We start from the raw sequence: 18245 nt of genomic DNA, 5'->3' as shown, positions 1-18245 counted from the left end.
AATGTTGTGCACTTCAGCCTCAGCCGAGACATCTGATCCCATTCTGCTCATGACCTTTAATGGCCATCAAATCAAAGTAATTTTGGTCAGCTCTGACACATGGCCAGGTCAGGAAGATGAAGGAACACTAATCTACCCTGTTACCCTGCCCATTGTTTAATACCATTTTCAATAGAATCTAATAACTGGAGAAATGCCAGTTTTCTGTCTAGTTTGGGTTAAAACCTCTGTCGTTGAAAATAAATAATTATGGAACACTCTGAATAGCCCAAGGTTTACATAATTGGTGCCTCTTAGAGCAATATACTCGCCTTTGAAGTTTGCAAGGAGAGGAATTTAGGAATTCAAATCAGCGGCAGTGCTCCCGAGCACGCTCCACTCTCCACCTTGGAGGGGCCGTCGCCAAAGGAGGCTTAATTAAGGGAAGTGAAAACCACTTTGGATTCACCAAGGTAACACAACAAGTGCATTGCTTCCTCTGAATTGAGGGAAAATAGCAGGAATGCTTCCACTCGACAGCAGCTATTCTGCAGGCTGGGACTCAAGTCCTTCAGGGAAAAAGAAATACCTGTCATAAAATAATTGCATAGAGACAACAGGAGTGTTTAGGTTCAAGCATTACTATTTATGCATATTGTTTCCCCAGTGTTAAACAAAACAAGTTTTCCCATGCCAAAACGAGGGACGCCGCCAGAGCTGCCAGACACCCCGTCTGGGTGGGACAAATAGCCTGACCTGCAGAAGGGGCAGCAGGATGCAGGGACGTTTTATCGCAGGCTCACTTTGCTAATGCACTCGCACCAGGCCACTCTCATGCTCCAGAAAATTAACCACAGCCCAAAAACATCGCAGCAGAGTGGCCTGCAAGACCAGACATGGAGGGAATGGGAAAGTAAGGGAGTGCCAGGCTGCAAAGCAGACCTGTCCTCATTTTCGTGACTAAGGGGCTGCAAATCACATCAGCCTGCCTTCTGAGAGCGCTGGTCACGGCAACTGAGCAGAAAGCAGAGAGGGATGTTTTTGTTAATCACCCTCTCCTCAAATACCCATTCTTTACCTTAAGCCATCAGTCACGTACCACAGCAGGTAACAAAAGGCACTGAGATTTATAGGGCATTTCCTGAGCCGAGGGTCCTGCAACAGAGCCCGCAGGTGGGAGAGCACCATGGCACCACCTCTCTCAACGGGACAGAGCCAAAAGGGCAAGATACAGGGGCAGCAGGATGGCTGTGTCACCCAACCAGGCAAGCAGCAGTGAGCACACGCTGCCATGCAAAGGGAACTGGGAGCACCGCCGTCACCACCAGCTGAGTTACTCAGGCATAGCCTAGAGCAGGGGCTGAAATCAATCCTCGCTCAGACTCTCACTTGAGGAGGAATTCGGGGTTTGGCTGTACGTGCACCAGAATCTCTTCACAACCACTGAATGCATTTATGGTGCAGCTGGAGGCCACAGTGAGTTTTCTTAAAGGGAAACCTTACCCATGCAGGGTTGAATCCACATCATTAATGTTAATGGAAGCTTTGACACCTCACAGGGGCAGAGGGGCTGCGGATGGGCCAGCAGGCAGATTGCTCTGTGCAACCATCATCCTCTACAAGCTTCCCAGTGCTGGCTGGGAGAAAAACCAATGACTACCCTCCGGACAGAAGCTAACTGCAAAATATTCTATAGGTTCAGAGGAAATAAACAAAAGCATCTTTCTTCATCGATTCCCATGCAAACATTTCCTCATTCTCCAGCCAGCCAGCAGACTCACATCTGGGTGCCTCAAGCGGGAAACGCTGGTGAATTCCAATGGCACCAGTCACTTCTACAGCCAAGAGTGGCACAGCCTTGACCAGCACATCACAGCCTATGAGTCTTCCACAGAGCACTCCGAGATAAAAGATCTCTGTTTCATTCAGAGCCAAACCCCGCTGATACCTAATTTTGCTTCTATTACCTCATTAATAAGCTACAGACATTTGCAACGTGCAGTTTGTCTTTGTCTGTCTGCATTGTGGTCATCACACAGACACAAGTGCTATTTCTTGTTGTGTTTTGTTTTCTTTCTCTTAATTCACCATTCCAGCCCATGCCTGTGCCACCCTTACAGAGCTGGACTCAATTAACTCTTTTGTGTTCTCTTTGCAACAAGCTGCAGCAGTCAAAAAAGCAATACATAATCTTTTCACCAATATTAACTTCTTCACATGGAAGTATTCATTGGCAGCTTTATGTAGCTCGCCAAATGGGAGATTTAAAGTACAAAAGTAGCATTTAATTATTAAGTATAAAGGTACATTCACGTGTCACATTGTAAACAAGGGTGATGTGTATATTTGTAGCTAAAAACAAAGCAATGCAGTTATTTTTCATATTGGTCAGACTAACAAACTGAAAATAAGTTGAAGTAACCCAACCATGGCAGGTAAACTCTTAAAAAATGTTTTAAATGAGGGATAAAACTGTTTACAAGTTTTTAACCGTATAATATTTTTTTCTTGTTGTATTTTGCCAAAACCAATAAAAAAACAACATGTATAAATATATATAAACAGACACTTGGCATAAGAACACATTTCATGAAATACGAGTAATAGAGTAGGAAAATTCAAAGTATATTTCTTCTTTACTGTATTGAAGGGACAGGTTACCGTAAAGAATATGTTATGTGCAGAGAGATGAAAACACAAAGTGCATGCAGGATATGTAGGATATGAACAGCGTGTTCATTTCCAGGTAGAAAAGCAAACATTTTGGTTCATTTCATATCTCACTTACACCGCACTATTCGGTGTCATTTCATTGACTCCAATGTATTTGGACTTGAGTCCAGCAAAGCACTTAAACACATGCTTAGCTTTAAGCGCACAATAGCCCCCTTGAAGTCAAATTAAGCACATATTTACGTGCTTTGCTGGATCGGGGCCATACTACAGATTTACACAGATGTAAGTGAGCTCAGATGAGCTCAAGCCACAATGTTTGTGTCCAGATTCAAATCCAATTGGCAAATGCTTTCAAAAGCTGGAGGTATTTGGATTAGGGGTTTTGGTCCAAGCCAATCTGTAACTTTAGTACCTGAACCCGCATTTCTTGTGCGCCCAAGGCTCCCATCGGCATTAGTGGGAGCTTTGGAGGCACGAGAATTACAAGAGCGAGACCTCTGGGACTAGAGAGCCAATTTACTTAAACCCAAATTATAACATTTTTTAACCTTTAGATTAAACCAAACTCCCACCAGAATTCAGCCCTGGCTCCATTACATTTCTCACCCAGCATTTGGATTTTTTGTTTATCGTATTACTATTGCTTTTGGCTAGCATTCGCTTTATTATAAAACATTACCCTAGGAAATACTAATGGGCACCATCAAATAGCTGTTAACATAAAGCACTTATAAACAAGTGCCATTAGTGAACCAGCAAAGTGCGTAGGAACTCATTTATGTTCCATCTGTTAACATTAGACACGCAGATCCACAATTTTAGTTCACAGAGATGCCCAGCTTGGCCAGAAGGGAGTTTCCATGTTTTCCATCAGCCCAGCAAATGGACACCGTGTGCAGCTCCTACTCCTGGTACTGCCCAGAACACAGCTGGCTCTGGGGTTCCCAAAAGACACCAGGCACTGGGTTTTGGTTCAGGCACTCCCCACAGTCAACACAAGGAACTGGAGACATTGTTTGGTGATTGCTGCTCTGCAAAGGATGCTCCTCCAAGACCTCCAGCTCCATCAGCACAGCTCCAGCCTCAGACACGGTCTGGCTTTGTGAGAACTTCCTGTAGCATAGTGCATCTTTTCTTGGTTATAAACCAAACACGAATGAGATGGAGCTGCTCTACCACCGTCCTGCTGACAACACAAGAGGCACAGCTCTCCTAGTGCCCAGCAAAACATGAGGTGCCTGTGCTCAGAGCACCCACAAAGCCTTCCCAGACACTGCTGACCACAAAACTAAAGAAGCTCTGGCTTCTGCTGCTAACCATGGTTGATCTGAACCTGCAGCCAAAAACAAGCCTTTTTTTTTTTCCCCTTATTTTAACATTTACACGCATTGAGAGGATCACATGTAACATGGCAGAACCATGGCACTGGACGAAGAACGAACAGAGGCGCTGGCACTCAGGACCGTAGTAGAAAGTAGAACAAAATGTGACATCCAACATCTATTCCCACAGTGTTTAGTTGTGAATGAGGAGACCATGCTGGGAACAGAGCAGCCATCCTGAACCCAAGCTCATCTCCAGCATCATCTGAAACGCACGCAGGGGAAAAAGTCCTCCTGGTGCTTCTGCACGTTGTAACCAATGCTGAAAAACCATCAGCAGTGAACACAATGCTAAATAAGAGAAGATTGCAGAAAAGCATACCTAGATATTTATCAAGAGCACATCTGCTCTTTTTTTTTTTTTTTGTAGGCTTTAATTGAACTCCAGGGAGAAGAGCATGTTGTAGGTGCCATTGCTTCAATGACACCACAAGAACACTGTTACAGCTCAGGCCCCACCACCAAGCATATCAGGATTGCCACACCACATGAGGAGAAACCCCCAAGCATAGAGAATCTGAGGCAGCTCCACACTGTGCTAAAGCCCAAAGGCAAAGCACTCATTGAGACACTGAGGCTAGGAGCTCTAACGCCAAGCATCTCCAGCACAGCCCAGCCAGCAGGTGAAAGGAATCAGTGGCCCTTCCTAATCAAGCCAAGCAGTTTCCCCCTGATTGAACCCAGCTGAGCAGGGCTTTCTGAGCAAGGGAAGCTGGGGAGGGGAAGCAGGATGCACCCTCCCATTTCTTTACGTTTGTACTAAGTAATCCTCTCTCTCCCATCTCCCACCTAAATCCCATTGTACCCTGGAGCAGCCAGCAAGTAAGGTCTGTAAGCACACCAGTGAGTCCAAAAACAGGAGAAACCCTGGTGCAAGCCCAGGGAGAAAGCAGCTGGGCAGCCTGGCTGCCTGAAAGGTGATGCACAGCCCCAGCACGTTAGTGGACAATTAAAAAAACAGATGTGTTACTCTTCCACATTACTTTAGAAAAAAAAGAACTAACAGCCTTTCCTTACTTGAACGCTCAGGAAGTTAATAAAAATACAACGCTGGAATCTCCTGCTCCTCCTCAGCTGGCCTTGCACACCTCAACAGAATTTTTTGAAGACTACAAATAATTTTAGAAAGTAAAATCAAAAATATAATGTTAAAAAATGTCTTAAAAACTGATGATGGTGGTACTGAAGGCTGGAAACACCGGAGTGACTGATGGGTAGTGCTGATAATTCTGAATATCAGGAAGCAGTATCAGAGATGGACAGATAAAATAACATCATGATATGGCTGTGAAAACAAGCCTATGAAGATGTTCCCAGAAATCAAGATCTGGGCTGTGTCATTGTGACCTGCGCTCTGAAACAAATGACACTGATGGAAGAATGCAATCCCAGGAGCATCCAGACATCCAACAGGGAGACAAGAACTCTTTATTTTAAAGAGCTGTAAAGATTTTATGCTTCTGAGTGTCAGAGACGAGAGCAGCTCCAGACAGAGAGAAGGTTGCCCCATATCTGCTGGCCAGGGCCCAGGGCCAGCTGCCAAAGGAGCCCCATTGCAGGCTCTGCCCTCCCACTGCCTTCATGTCACTGTGCTTTGGGGCTGCTCCTTCTGATTTAGCATGCTGAGGGGAAGAAGCCACTCCAAGGGGGGGCTGCGCACACTGAAAAGAACTTTTTCTTGAATGTTTTCAGTATTGAGATGATGCAGATAATTTCTGAAATTAAATATGGTCTTCCATCCCAACACATATTCACCACATACTGCTATTAACACAGTATAGGGTCCAAATGCAGCAGCAGAGGTTAATATTTGGACACAGCTGTTTTTCTAACCCTTCGTATCACTTTTATTTCCTCTCCTTTTCTTTCTCTCCTTAACCTCTCTTTTACTGCTGTTAAATTCCTTGCTTTCATTTTTGTAGCTCAGCCTCCCAGCCCTCTCCAATGCTGTTGGGCACCGGTTCAGGCTCAGCCTTATTTCTCCTGATATGTCACCCCACAGGCAGGGAGCCTAAAGCAACACCACTCCCTCCAGCTTGCAGCCTGGGGCTGGATCTATCTCCGGGCCATTTTAGTGATCAGGGAGGGGAGGCAGGGATCTGAAGAGCAGACCTGCACCTTCATGCATGCAGGAGGGAGAGAGCACACAGGGGTGCATGAGAGCACCTTCACCCCGTGAGCTGAGCTCTGCTCTGTTTCCAGCCCTGCATCTGCTGCTAGCCCAGGAGAGCCCCTTCCTTTCAGTGCAACCCGCGCGCTGTCAGGTTGGGTCTGATGGGTACTGGCTGGCCGTGCACAACGTGCATAAACAAAGGGAGCAAAAAGACATCAAGTGCTCCCTCTTTGTTCCATATGTGCTGTGACACCAAGAGGGAACCCTCTGAAAAAGAAATACAGCCATTAGAATGTAAACTTTTTTTTCTCAAGTTTCTGCACCTTCTTTTTCCTGTCCCATGATGCTTTCTCTTTTCTCCTTCACACTACATACACAGTATTGAGCACTGATGGGATTTAAATTCTGTTCCAAACCCCAAAAAGGTCTTTTAAGGTTATATCTGAGTCCTCAGACCAGTTAGAGCTGGAAGAAGAGATGTCCACCATTTAATGTCTTATAAACAAACTGCCAAAGTCATGATGGCATCTCCTTCACCCACAGTCACTTCCCTCAACAGCTGGATGTGTTGCACGTATCAGCAGTGCTCCTGCTAACTGCCCACGGTTAGTTTTCCTTCTGTAAATGACTCCCCAATGAAAATGAGTGAGAATTATTGCATTGTAAAATGCATTTTTTTAAAGTTGAACCATGTTAAGTGAAAGATAACTACTCGTGTGAGGAACAAACATAGCAGAGGTTGATTTTAATCCCATCAAAGAAATTCTGGATGGGATTCGCACACACACTTTGGCCAAAAGACATGGGATGGTCATAGCTTCTGGTTTGGAAGATGAGCTTTGAGATCACAGTAATCACTTTACCTGTAAAAATCTGGGTTCTTAAGTGGATTTCAAATTAGAAATACTTCATCCTTGAAAAAATATGCCGCACAATTGGCTTTCCAGGGTCTACTCCTACCAGTCCTTTCTAGAGCAGTGCGGACATGCGTGCTCAACACAGTTTTAAGAGCAAATCCAAGGGCCACCAACACATCCTGCCTGGCATCCTGCTCCAAAACCAAACGTTTCACACTGCGAGCAGCTCGTGGAACCTGCAGTGTGGCACCGCTCAGCAGGGCGCACAGAGCCTGGGTGTCTAAAGTTGCTCCATATTCACAGAAAATTATATCTAAAACCATTACGCTGGTAACAAAATTGCAATCAGAAGTAAGGAAATTGCTAAATGAAGCCCATTTTACTGCCTAACTTCAAGGAAGTCATAAAATTATCAGTCCTCCCTTTCCTTAATATATTTTTTTCCCAGTCTGTGATGCTCCATGGGGTATTTCTCTATGCAAAATCCATGGTTTGGCTCCAAATTAGCCAAACATAAAACTGAGCTTATGAAGCCTCACTCGGAGGTTGCGTGGACCCTTTTTCTTGGCAGTGGTTGAAAAAGAAGCATAATAAGCCTGGCTGGCTTGGGGGACGTTCTGGTTGCTGGCACTGCTGGCTGCATCGCCTGCTTCTCCTGGCAGCACGGGGTGGGAGGCACACAGGAACCGCAGTCCTGGGGTTTATTGGGCTGGATTACCTGCAAGGCTGCCCTCCTCCTCCCCACCAACCTCAGGGCTCCGTGCTTTGAGAGAGGTGGGTGATGCTGCCGGGATTCTTGGAGCTTAGAGCAGGTTGGTCACACAAGGTGAAGGCCACTGCCAAAAATAATAGGGCACTCTGAAGCAGAAAAAGTGGGGATTTTATGGCAAATGGAGAGGTCTAATGGGATTAACGCTGAAGCATGTCCACCAACAAGCAAGTGGGAAGCCTGGCAGTATGCAGCCTCGACTTGGTGGATCTTCTTCAAAGCAACCACTACTACTGCCCAGGATTGTATTACTGCCTCCAGCAACACTGTAATTGCATATATAGAGCACTAAGCCTGAAAATTAAGCTGAATTTAATTTCTGAGATACCAAGCTCTGCATGAACTGCCCACATTTGCTCAGAGCCCAGCAACAGGGGCACCCAGGTCTGGCTGGATTCTGCTGTCGCTGCTTTGAGTCGAGTTAAATTATAAATAATAATGCCAGGTTGGAAAGGAATCTCCCAGCCTTGCTCCATGGATGAGAAGTTCTCTCCATCCCATTCTGGGTACAACTCTGTGCCACCCTTTTTTGCTCAGACTCAGCTGGGTTTTCTCTCGGGGCACTGGTCCAGCACGTGGAATTTCATCCTTTCTCTCATTCTGAGGCTGCTTGCTGACATTAAAGACACCAAACAATATTATTCCCTCAGACATCTTCAATATCCATCGTTCATGGCCAAGCACATCATTTCATCATGTCTCAGTTACCTTGGCTGCTTCTGGTGCTTTCCTGTTTCCCACAGCACCACGCACCTCAAGCAGCAGTTTGTGCAGGCAGAGCATGTGCCCACAGCAGTCAATGACTACTAGATACTGCTCACTATAAGAAATGAAAGAATCAGCTTTTCTTTTTTTCTTTTTAAAGTGAACATTTCTTAATTATTGCTATAAATTACTGTTATCACAATAGAACAACAACAACAACAAAAATAAGACAATAAAAGCATAACACAGTGTTGTTAAGGCAGTTAGAGCCAATACAATTTTGCTTCTCTGTGCTGTGTATTCTTAGCCCAGTCCTCATGCCAGTCCCCCCAGCCAAAAATACATCAAGAGCCTAAAAAGAGTAAAATAGAAACATCACTTGAAAATACTTCCAGACAACATGTTTCCTTTTCTCCCTTTATATGGGAGCCACAAAGAGAATGGAAAGATTAAAACTCACAGAAAGCATTGCTTAATTCCTCAGCAAGGTGCAAGTAAATAGAATCTGGTGGGGAAAAAATGGCCACATCAACTTCAAATGGCAAAGGGGTTTCAAGAGGGAGAAGTTAATCATTTCTGTCAAGTGCTCAACATGTTAAATGGTTTTTAAATCAAACCTACAGGCACCAATGGGCACTCAAACCACGTTTTAGATATATTTGGGATGGCTTTTCTCTGTGCTCTTGCCCATACTTCACACATTTGTTGGGGATGAAGCAGGAAGCAGAAATGAGGCACACGCAGCAGCACTTGCTGGAGGTACTGGGCACTTTAAGCAGAACAAATAGTTGTTTAGAAGATGCAGCACTGGGCTGGTAGGTCCCCACCCCAGTCTGCACCACATCCCATGTCTGTCCCCACACCATTGAATGGCTGAACAAATGGAGTAAGCTCACCATGGCAGCATCAGCGATGCTCATATTTCATCCAGATGGCTGGAACGACTCCTGAATGAGGCCAGATCTTGGGGATGACCTTGTGCACTGATGCTGCAGCAGGTACCCAGCAAGCCCTCAGTGTGGCAGCTCCCCAGCATGTCAGCACATCCTGGGGCAGGGAAGCTGCTGCTGAGCACCCTGCAGGAACGGTAGGCAGAGCAGCCCCAGCCAGACCCCTCCATTGCTGGATTTAGGGCCAAACCCTGCTCCATCAGTGGCTTTGGGGCCAAGCCTGTAGCTATCACTAAGCCAGCTCGGCTTCCAAAACCCAAAGCCTTTTTCCATTGGCTGTGCCAGTTTGGTGTTAATACATGTGTGAAGAAGCTTGGAGGCAGAGGATGGAGGTTATTTAATTGAGCAATGATCTCACTCTTGCTGTGCATCATCCTCATGCAAAAAAAAAAAAAAAAAGAAAAAGCAGCAGGGAGGGCAGGATTTTTTTCTGGAGCCACCTGAGAACTGAAAAGCTCACTTTCAGAGCATCCCAGCAGGAGGTGGACATGGACACGTCCACCCAGTGAGCCCTGTCCCCCTTTTGTCTAGGAGAAACATCCTTAGGGCACAGCCCAGCCCCACCGTCCCACTACCACAAAACCTGAGTCCTGCTACCAGGTTATGCCCCTTTTCTAGCAAGCATCACTGCCCCGAAACACCTCATACCCTGGCAGTGAGCTCTCCTGCCCCAGCTGCTATGCAGCACGCTGGTGGCTCTGCAGGCTGAGGCTCTGCCTTCCTGCAGCTCTCAGAGCACGGAGCGCAGCCAGGCTCTGTGCGGGGCTGGCACCACAGTGGGCTGCACAGCCTGCCAGCTGCAGGAGGGCACGTGTTGTGCAGGAAGGTCTGAAGCCAAACATTCTCCCTCTGCACACAATAAACAGCCGTAATAAATTGCATTACACAGAATATATTTAGCGCTAATTTTTTAATTTAAGCCACCTGGGAAATGTTGCTAGATTGGTCGATACGAAGTTCTCAGGATTCTGCTAATCTAATGATATCTAGCAGACAAAACAGGATGATGTTACAGCGGTCTGAAAGCTTCCCATTTTCTGTAGCCCTCTCGGAGATCAAACTGGCAGAACTCACAGGTTTTGAAATGTTATACATAATCGGTGATCCGATTGCCAAAAATAACCCATTCAGGGAAGCCTTGCTCTTCTGGTTTATAACTCACTGTAATCAAAAAGAGAGCGGTGCTGCTCTGCAACGGAATATGGCCGGGGCCAGGGGGTGAGGGCAGCAGTTGGGCAGCAGTTTCTACGCTGTGTATTATTTTACAGCAATTTACATTTAGAGTATGAAGAGGGCTAAAACAGAGCGTGCACATTCAGACGTACCGGAGAAATTTCTGATAAAAGATACGGAAATGTAAATAATAAAGCTGGAACTCGTGTGCATCTCTTTTCTGTGCAAAAATTTCAGCCCAGTGTGAGGTTTTTCTAAACAAAAAAAAAAAAAGTTGGTGCCTAAGGGGAAAGAGTGCTCCTAGTATAGAAATTGAGCTCTGTGCTGCAATCCTCCCACCACGAAGCTCACATCAGATCGGCCCAGATGTGCACAAGGCCTCAGGACCATCACAGACCTTTTCCTCAGCACAGATCCTGGCTCATGCCACGAATCCTGGCTGGCTTCAGGCGCAGCCCCTACCTGCAGCTACTGCCTCACCTCCTCGTGTTTCTGGGATGCAGAGGCCATGTGGTACATTTCAGCCTTAACTTTGAATTTCCTTTATTTTGTAGATCAAACTTCAACATTCCCTTAAGGTAGTAGGGTTTTATGTTGCTGCATATATCCCGGTTTAAAAGATAATGCTTCACTGAAACAGACCACATTGTGAAAGCCTGAAATAAACTGAATTGCATTTCACTTCCCAGCTCCTCTAGCTGGATTAGCTCACATTTCTCTCTCTTTGTTACACATTTAGCACCAAATACAAAATTCATAAAATTCATTGCAGACTGGCTTCCCTCCTCCCCACCAGCTCTGTTCTTCCCAGAGCCACGGAGAAGCTCTGCCCTTCTGCAGCCCAGGAGTGCAGAAAAAGGAGGGGAGCAGAAAACCAACAAACAACTGGGCAGCACTTCTTTATATTCTGTGCGTTTTAATTTCAGTATTAGAAGTCGCACTGCAAAGAGCCGAAGTCCTGGTTTGCTCCCCAGCTCGCAGCCACTCTCAGCATTGCAGAGCACCCAGGAGCTGCAGCCCCACGACCAGGTCCCTTCTCCATGCCCTGAGCCCACCGTGCACACCCTTCTCCTTCCCATCCTTGTGCAGCCCACCTGGCACCTCCGCTTTGCACAGCAGGGATGGGGCATGGCTGCAATGCAACTGTGAAGCAGCAGTGCTGGAAAAGAGCAGCTCCCTCTGAGCCAGACTGTGCTCCTGTGCTGAACTGCTATTTCTTTTCAGTGCCCATTCAGTTTTTTTAAGTGCGTTCCTGCGATCCCAGCCTGAGCCTGCATCTCCATGTGAGTGCTGCTCTAACTAGGTGCACCAAGCAGAAAGCCAGGAAAAATGGTCTGCTCTGCCCCCCCGTACAACAGCTACAGGAATTCCCTAAATTAATTCCTGTTTGGATTAGCCCCGTATCTATTTAGCAAAACAGCCAACCTTAATTAAGACAAAGGAATTCCAGTGATGTTGAAATCCACCCAGTTCTTTGTAAATTGTTTTAATGGTTAAATACCTTCACTACTTAAATATAAACTGTATTTCTAATCTGCATTCACACAGCTCTAGCTCTGTCTACTGGGTAATATTACACTGTATCTGCTCGTTGGAAAAGCCACGTGTGATTAAACCTCCTTCTGCTTTTCATGTCGGAGCTCCCAGCCTTGCCTAACTAAACTACAATGATGTAAAACCGACTGCATTAAATCATGGCAAAAGAGCACTGAGCTGCTCCAAAAATGACAGCAAACCTTGTTAAATTTTAAATAAAAACAAATATCATGAATTCTTAGTTGGAAACCTGAGCGTCTGAACGGGCCTTTCCAAACTTTCAGTACATCTGTTTGGAAACCGGTTTGCAGCAAAGCAGGGTGGGTGAATGCTGCAGACATGGCTTCATCAGCTGAGATGTGCAGAACCCACTGCCCAGCCTTCACCCAAGCTTCAGTAGGTGCTGGTGCTCCCCTCCACCCCGTTCCTGTCCTAACTGAGTTAGAGCCATAGAATCACAGAATTGTTTGAGTTGGAAGGGACCTTTCAAGTTCCCCCACGTTCCTCTCCAGCAGCTTTACCGGAGGACTGTGCTTCCCAAGACAGCCAGAAATGTCTCCTCCGGCCAAACAGCCTTACGTACATGTGAAGTCAATAAATACTTTTCAGAGAATACTTCCACCACGGAAGTGCACAATTAATGTGTTTGGGAAACGTGCCAGGAAACAACATATAGGCTCGTGTGTGTCAGCTCCACGCCTGCATTCCCTATGTAAACCCACAGCGGTTCAGAGGCAGCGCGGATGTGCATGGGCTGCAGGAACCCACAGGAGCCATGGCTGCCAGAACACATGTAAGTTCTGGCATATGCAATTGCAGAGAACACATGGATTTAGTTGTTTTCTTTACCTGTATGCACACAAACACATGTAAGTATTCTATACATGTGTGTGTAACTGGCAGTAACAGAAAGGAGTGCTACAATTGCACACATACACAGCGGCACGGACACATCCACACGCGTGCACGTCAATAACTGGGTGAATAGGTGAATACAAACACTAACAGCCATTTATGGCAACAACAACCAAAGCTGTCCCTGGAGCCTGCCTGTGGCCCGGCAGCCAGAATGATGGAGCACGGCCAGGGCACAGCACAGCAGTGGCACTCACATGGCTCCCTGGCAGGGATGATGGATATTGAACCGAGCAGGGACACGGCTTTGGCAGCAGTCAAACAGCCAGGAGGGGTCGGAGCAGCTCCCAGCCGTGGGGATGAGAGGAAAGAAACAGGGAGAAGGTAGTAAAAAAAAAAAAAGCCACGCTCAGCTCTGGTTGTGTTTGTTTGGAGAGAAAAGGGGGAAAAGCAGCCTAAGAGGCCGGTGTAATAAGATGCTGTAGCTTTTATGAAAGAGGTGAAATAATTTTAAACACAGACACACAATGAGTTTATTTATTTAGAAAGTTGTTAAATAGAGTCTGGGAATTCAAATATTCAATGTTGACATTGTACAGGGCTGGCGGGGAGCCAAGCCCCGCTCCGAGAGACCCAATGGCCGCGGCGCCCGGCCCTCGCCCCTCCCCGCGCTAAATAGGTAAAAGCCATTAGTTATAGCCACAAGCAAGAGCTGAAGCCGAGTCAAATAATGTTGCCTCAGCCAGCCGACTTCAAAGGCGTGTAAGTGTGTTTGGCTTTTTAGTGCTGGAACTGCAGCAATATGTCACACTTTTGAAAGAGTTTTGTAAACAGTTCCTTCCCCTTTGTAGAAACATTTCTTAAGTTTCTTGTACGCCGTGTAAACAGCGTTAATTAACACGGCTTGCGTTTCTCATTTCCCGCGGGGCCGTGCCGCTGCCGGGCCGGCCGTGTCCTCCGCGCCCTCCTCGTGTCCGCAGCGCGGCCGGGGCGGCGGGGAGAGACGGGAGGCAGCGGCCGGAGCGCCGTGTGGGGCTGGAGGGCTGGGGGTGGAGAAAGGAGCGAGAAATGGAGGGGAGGTGAGGGAGAGAGTGAGGGAGAGTGAGGGGAAGGAGGAAAGTAGTGAGAAACTGAGAAAGAGAGGAGGAAGGAAAAGAAAGGGAAAGGGAAAGGGAAAGGGAAAGGGAAAGGGAAAGGGAAAGGGAAAGGGAAAGGGAAAGGGAAAGGGAAAGGGAAAGGGAAGGGGGGAAGGGGAAAGGGAAGGGGGGAAGGGGAAAGGGGAGAGGAGAGGAGAGGAGAGGAGAGGAGAGGAGAGGAGAGGAGAGGAGAGGAGAGGAGAGGAGAGGAGAGGAGAGGAGAGGAGAGGAGAGGAGAGGAGAGGAGAGGAGAGGAGAGGAGAGGAGAGGAGAGGAGAGGAGAGGAGAGGAGAAAGGGAAAGGAAAAAAAGAGGGAAAGAGAGGAAGGAAGGAAGGAAGGAAGGAAGGAAGGAAGGAAGGAAGGAAGGAAGGAAGGAAGGAAGGAAGGAAGGAAGGAAGGAAGGAAGGAAGGAAGGAAGGGAGGAAGGGAGGAAGGGAGGAAGGGAGGAAGGGAGGAAGGGAGGAAGGGAGGAAGGGAGGAAGGGAGGAAGGGAGGAAGGGAGGAAGGAAGGAGAAAGAAAGGAGAAAGAAAGAAAGGAAGAAAGGAAGAAAGGAAGAAAGGAAGAAAGGAAGAAAGGAAGAAAGAGAGAAAGAAAGAGAGAAAGAAAGAGAGAAAGAGAGAAAGAGAGAAAGAAAGAAAGAAAGAAAGAAAGAAAGAAAGAAAGAAAGAAAGAAAGAAAGAAAGAAAGAAAGAAAGAAAGAAAGAAAGAAAGAAAGAAAGAAAGAAAGAAAGAAAGAAAGAAAGAAAGAAAGAAAGAAAGAAAGAAAGAAAGAAAGAATGGAGAATGGGAGAAAGAAAAGGGGGAAAAAGAAAGAAGGAAAAAGAGAGAAAGGAAGGAAAGAGGGGGGAAAGGAGGGAGATAAAAGGAGGAGAGGGTTGGGAGAAGGAAAGAGAAGCAGGAAAGAAAAAAAAAAAGGGAAAGGAAGAAAGAGCGAAAGGCAGACGCAGGCTCCACATCCTGAAAAGGGTTAATGCAGCGCCTCGTGAAATGTGCCCGGCATGTAATGGATTGTCTCGGCCGGCCCCCGCACCTCCCGTGCTGCAGCCCGCCGCTCAGAAGCCATCCGGGGACAGCGGCGGGTCCCGGGGCGGTGCGGAGCGGAGCGGGGCCCGGCTGCTCCAGCGCTGACGCGGGGCGGCGGCCGCAGTGCAGGCGCGGGTAGGGGTGGGTGACGGCGAAGTAATGGCAAATAAACGGCCTCGCTACGAGGGCCGGGAGCCTGGACGTGGCAAACGTCTCCCTACTCGAAAACAAATTCCCGGACCGAGTCTTAAACAGGCAAATAAACTCGCCGGCTCTGTTTTTCAATCAAGGCTTTTAAGTACTGGACTGAAGCAAATTACAGGCGCAGGAAAACCTGCTGAAACTTAGGAAAGTGTTATTTTACTATCTCAGATGGTTAGAGGGATCTGGATCTACCTTGGCTGCACTAAATTGCCTGTAAAAAAGCGGTGATAAAGTGTAAAAGTAACAAGTGCCTCCCTCTCGCCGTGTGTTCCCCTAATCTGATCACCTTCTGTCTCTTTACGAGGCTACTGGGTGGCGGGGGCCGAGCCGGGCCGGCTGCGGGGCTGCGGCTGCGGGGGTTATTCGGGGATACGGAAAGTCGGCGCAGGGGAAAAGCAGCGGCTCGGGGGCTGCGCGGCGGCCCCGCACCGACAGGGCAGGTGCAGAGCTCGGCCGGACCCGCGTTCAGTGCCCCGCAGCCCCGCAGCCCCACGCACCGCTCCCAGCCGCCCGCCCTTCGCAAGCGCTCGTCTTTCCCCTTATTTTTAAAGCTGGAGTTTGGAAATATTCGCTTCTCATTCCTTCTTTCCGGTTTTGGTTTTTCTGATTGTTTGGTTTGTTTGGTTTTTTTTTAAATATGATTTTCGGGGCGTAGGGAGCTCAAAAATGGCTTTTTTAAAGTCATTTTACACTGAGGGCGAGAAAATGCGCACCTTGAATTGCGAGAGAAACGCTTTGATGAACAGCAGCGGCGGGCACGGCGCCTGGGCCAGTTTTATTTCAGGCGCAGAAAAAAACAGAAGTGAAATGACGAAATTGTCTCCCCCGATCTCTGCGATTTGCCACCGAAGACGGTTAAGAGGGTTCGGGCTGCAGAAACTTTTCTCTTCCCGGCCCCGAAAGAACGAAGCGAGAAGCTGAAAACTTCCCCAGCTGAAGCCCAGGGGTCGCCGCCAGCCCAGCTCGCCGCGAAACCGAGCCGCAATTCGGCAGAAAACAGAGTTTTTCGGAACGCCAAATAAAATCTCTCTATAATCTCAGCTTTTTAGCCACTGTTCCCTTTCGGAGCGAGCTGCGAGCGAACGATTATTAACGCAACGCTTGCGGTTCGGTGGAAAGCTCTGCTGGGGCAGCGGGAGCCGAGGCGCAGTGCGGAGTTGGAGCTGTGCGGGAGGGCAGCGCTGCGGCCGGGGGGCGGCGGGCGGGGGGGCGGGGGGGCGCGGGGCCGCCGGAGCCGAGCGGGGCGGACAGCGCGGCTTCGACGCGTGTTTGTTTCCTAATCGAGTGCGCTGCGCCGCACGCTTGAAAATCGCCACATCGAACGCGGGTCGCTGCTGTTATTGTTACGGTTCGCGGGGAAGCCGAGGAGGATCCGGAGAGATCTTTCGCTTCCGCGCTTGTCTATTTTTTTTTTTTCTTCACAAATAAAGGGTAAATAAGCAGCTGGTTTTTGCGTCACACAACTTATGCAACATTTCATCTGACTTTTTTTTTTTTTTTTGTCTTTTCGCCTGCCTGTTGTTTTGCCATCGCCATGGCTATCAACTGCAACTTGCCCAGATGTGTCAGAGGAAATAAAGACATCAGCTGCTTTTAAAATAGGACGCGAAAGGTGGTGAAGTTTTTTTTTGTCGAGTCCCTCGTTTAAAAGAAAAGGTTGCGTTTAAAGAAAGATCCCTATCAGAGGAGAAACGGACGGGGCGAGCGTTCGGCGACTCATAGAACCGCTCGGCATTCGCGCGTGGCCGGCCGGGTCCTCGGGAGCGGCCGAAGCAAAGAAGCGCCGGGCCGGCGCAGAGTCCCGCCGTTCCGCTCCGCTCTCCGCGCTGACCCGCGCAGGCTGCAGCCGCCCGCTGCGCACCGCGCAAAACCCGCGCAGCCCCACGCGTGCGGCGCTCCCACGCTCCGCTCTCTTCGCTTCGTCCCGCGCCTCGCGGATATCGCGTGCGTGAATATTGCTTGCTAGAGGGGGACGCAAGCGGGGGTCGCGCCCGCTACCTGTGCCCGGGGCTCGCCGAGCTACTGCCGCCCCTCGGTGCGCGCACACGCAAACACAAACACGCACACAAACTCACACGCACGCACACACCTCCCCATCCCCCCGACCCACCCCCCCGCGGCCCCCGGCCCTACGGACGGCCGACAGCGCCCACTATAGGGCTCGGATCCCCTCGCACCCCCCTCTCTCTCGGATCCCCCCCCTCCAGCCCCCGGCAGCGGCAGCAACTTCCAGCGCTCGCCACTGAACTTTTCCTCAACTCCTTCCCCACCTCCCGCCGGGCTCCCGCAGCCCCCACGCCGGCTCCGGCCCCGGCCCCGGCTCCGACCGCCGCAGCCCCCCGGCCCCCGCCGGCTCCCCCGGGCCGGGCCGGGATGCTGCAGGTTGCGGGGAGCTCCGCGCCGCACCAGACACGTCTATGCAACATGGCAGAGAGCGAGGGGGAAAAGCCAAGAGAAAGGGGGATTGCACCTACTTGCGGCCAGCTTCCTCGCCCTGCCTTTGGATCGCATGCTGCCAGTCCCGCGGCCGATGCCGGCGTGGGGGGCGGGGGGGGCTTTTTTTTTTTTCCTCCTGGAGCTTTTCCTCCTTTTTCGCTCCCCCTCTCCCTCTCTCCTCTCCCTCTCCCGCACACACACTCTCCCTTTCTCTCAATCCCGGCTCGCTATCTCTCCAGCATTGTCAGTTTGGACACCTTCGCACATGCGCACGGGCGGCTCCCCCCCGCTCTTCTACATTTCAGCGCCGCCAAAAAAAAGTTTGCAGCGATCCATCACCGCCGGAGGGGACCCTGACAGCCGGCACCGGGGCCGGACCGGGCCGGGACGACGCGTGCAGACGCCGCCGGGTGCGGGACGGGGCCGTGGGGCTGCCGCTGTGTGCCCAC

At 49.1% G+C, this 18245-nt stretch overlaps 1 protein-coding gene across 7 annotated transcripts in view; it reads right to left on the bottom strand.

Moving 5' to 3' along the window:
- Window positions 1-17993, bottom strand: part of MECOM (MDS1 and EVI1 complex locus) — a 298479-nt gene extending 280486 nt beyond the window's left edge. For 2 of the 7 annotated variants that reach the window (XM_052687086.1, XM_052687088.1), the window contains exon 1: window positions 17835-17986. In XM_052687086.1, coding sequence (XP_052543046.1) covers window positions 17835-17871 — 37 coding nt within the window. In that variant the 5' untranslated portion in view covers window positions 17872-17986. Of the gene's footprint in view, window positions 1-17834 lie in introns of all 7 variants that reach the window. The other 5 variants (XM_052687089.1, XM_052687090.1, XM_052687091.1 and 2 more) reach the window with 4 other exon arrangements.
- Window positions 17994-18245: the final 252 nt, after the last annotated feature.

This window comes from Tympanuchus pallidicinctus, unplaced genomic scaffold (genome assembly GCF_026119805.1).
Source record: "Tympanuchus pallidicinctus isolate F22 unplaced genomic scaffold, pur_lepc_1.0 scaffold22, whole genome shotgun sequence".
Lineage (NCBI taxonomy): Eukaryota > Metazoa > Chordata > Aves > Galliformes > Phasianidae > Tympanuchus > Tympanuchus pallidicinctus.
This window is presented reverse-complemented; position numbering and strand designations above follow the sequence as displayed.